At 39.7% G+C, this 2,201-nt stretch overlaps 1 protein-coding gene across 1 annotated transcript in view; it reads left to right on the top strand.

Annotated features, from left to right (window-relative positions):
* Positions 1-1,855, top strand: part of LOC107565250 (voltage-dependent T-type calcium channel subunit alpha-1H-like) — an 86,229-nt gene extending 84,374 nt beyond the window's left edge. Inside the window, exon 24 of the mRNA XM_016250473.1 lies at positions 869-1,855. Within this exon, the coding sequence (XP_016105959.1) occupies positions 869-1,855 (987 nt within the window). The remainder of the gene's footprint in view (positions 1-868) is intronic.
* The last annotated feature ends 346 nt before the right edge of the window (positions 1,856-2,201 follow it).

Genomic DNA, 2,201 nt, shown 5'->3' with positions numbered 1-2,201 from the left:
CTATTTATAACATAAAATGTTGTTTTTATTATTATCTAAATTAATACAAAATAATATGATAGTCATTTTGTTTAAATTTGCATTAAATCTATTTAAAATATTTAATCTATAAAGTAAATATAAATTATAAAATACAAAATATAAAAAAATAATTACAAATATTAAATTATGAAACATTTTATTAAAAATCAATATATATCATTTCAATATTTGATGTAAATATGTGACCCTGGAGCACAAAAGCAGTCTTAAGTCGCTGGGGTATGTTTGTAGCAATAGCCAAAAATACATTGTATGGGTCAAAATTATAGATTTTTCTGTTATGCCAAAAATCATTAGGATATTAAGTAAAGATCATGTTACATGAAGATATTTTGTAAATGTCCTACCGTAAATATATCAAAACTTAATTTTTGATTAGTAATATGCATTGCTAAGAACTTCATTTGGACAAATTTAAAGGAGATTTTCTCAGTATTTTAATTTTTTTGCACCCTCAGATTCCAGATTTTCAAATAGTTGTATCTCTGCCAAATATTGTCCTATCCTAACAAACCATACATCGATGGAAAGCTTATTTATTCAGCTGTACATTTCGAAAAAATTGACACTTAAGACTGGTTTTGTGGTCCAGGGTCACATATATCATTTAATGATTGATGATTGATTTAATACATAATTTAATCTATAATATATCTATAATCTATAATAATTTTGTATTACATTAGGTATTAGGTTTAATTTATTTTAAATAAAATATTTAAATCTATTACATTATATTAGAAATAGCAATAAAGTATTCAAGATTGTCATGTAATTTATCGTTTTTTAATGTGTGTACTGACAGTAAATGTGTTTTTATCTGCAGCAAGCAATAAAGAGCGACTCCATTGATTCCACAAACGCTGACTCCAGAGACACCTTACATATCCCGAGCAAACCCTGCTCCAGTGATAACCTTCATCTCAAAGTACCCAGCATTCCCCTCACCGGTGGATCCGCCCCGTGTTCGCCCCAGGCCTCACCTCCCCCTCCCCTCCGCAACCGGACAGCGAGCGTACAAACAAACAGACACGTGTACAGCCAGCGCAGCATCCCCTGTCGACAAGCCGCGTACGAGACGCAATCTAGAAAACCTCTAGAAATAACGCACACACATCCACAAACCAAACTACAGGATTCGCATGAGGTGGCCCGACTCAACACGAATGTTCCCCAAAGAAGAGCCTCTCAGCGGGTGGCACGCAACCATAACTTGTCCCCTTATGAACCGCCCTTCTGTTCTGAAGCCCAGTCTCAAGAATCATTACACATTGGGGCATCCCGCCAGCCGGGCACCAGCGCTCAATGTCTACGGAAGTACAACAGTATGGAAAATAATGGCTTCCTGTCTCAACTCCAAGTCCCTCGGCGTCACTCGACGCATGGGGAAGAGTTACTACTTCAGCAGCAGCCACCTGGACCTTCTCCAACGCCTAAGAAGGAGAAAATGAGTCCGCCCTGCATCTCCATCGACCCTCCCACCGACGCAGAGTTTCTGTCTCCAGCAGTCAGTCAGGAGCACAGCAACGTCCTAAGACGGCGGACACCATCCTTCGACTCCGCACTACCACGGGAGTCCATAGATCCTCCTGACATGCAGGATGAACCTCATTTGCCAAGTCGTTTGCCCCTCCCACAATTCTCTTTTGACCAATCGGATGTAAGTTCGCTGAGCAGCCTGTCGGAACTGCTTTCGGATAGTGACCAGTCGACGCACTCCTTCCCTCCCGAGGCTCAGAGTCCACTCAGGAAGAAGGTATTGGTCAGAATGGCCAGCACTAGGGATCCAGGAAATGAGGATTCGTTTGCCTAGGCGACCGCGCACGGAGGAAGCCACTCGCGCATTTCGCCTCTTCGCAAAGTATTTTAATAACAGGAAGAGGCGGTGTCGGCAAAAGTATGCAAATGTGTTTCTGATGGAACTGATGTTTTTTTGCCTGATCATATTGATTAGGGAACTTTTATTAGTGTTCATCACACACACTGATGTTGTGACGTTTTATGTGAGTTCATATGAACATCCATCACAGAAACATGTTGCATCGTGGCATATGATTATTGCACATGACCGTGCAATTTTAACCCTCATATTTTGTTTGGGGTCTGAAAAGTTGATAGTTTCATAGCTCTAAAAGTGTCATTTAAAGTTATCCTGTAAA

The sequence above is a fragment of the Sinocyclocheilus grahami genome, unplaced genomic scaffold, assembly GCF_001515645.1.
Source record: "Sinocyclocheilus grahami isolate Dianchi unplaced genomic scaffold, SAMN03320097.WGS_v1.1 scaffold25.1, whole genome shotgun sequence".
In the NCBI taxonomy this organism is placed as follows: domain Eukaryota; kingdom Metazoa; phylum Chordata; class Actinopteri; order Cypriniformes; family Cyprinidae; genus Sinocyclocheilus; species Sinocyclocheilus grahami.
This window is presented reverse-complemented; position numbering and strand designations above follow the sequence as displayed.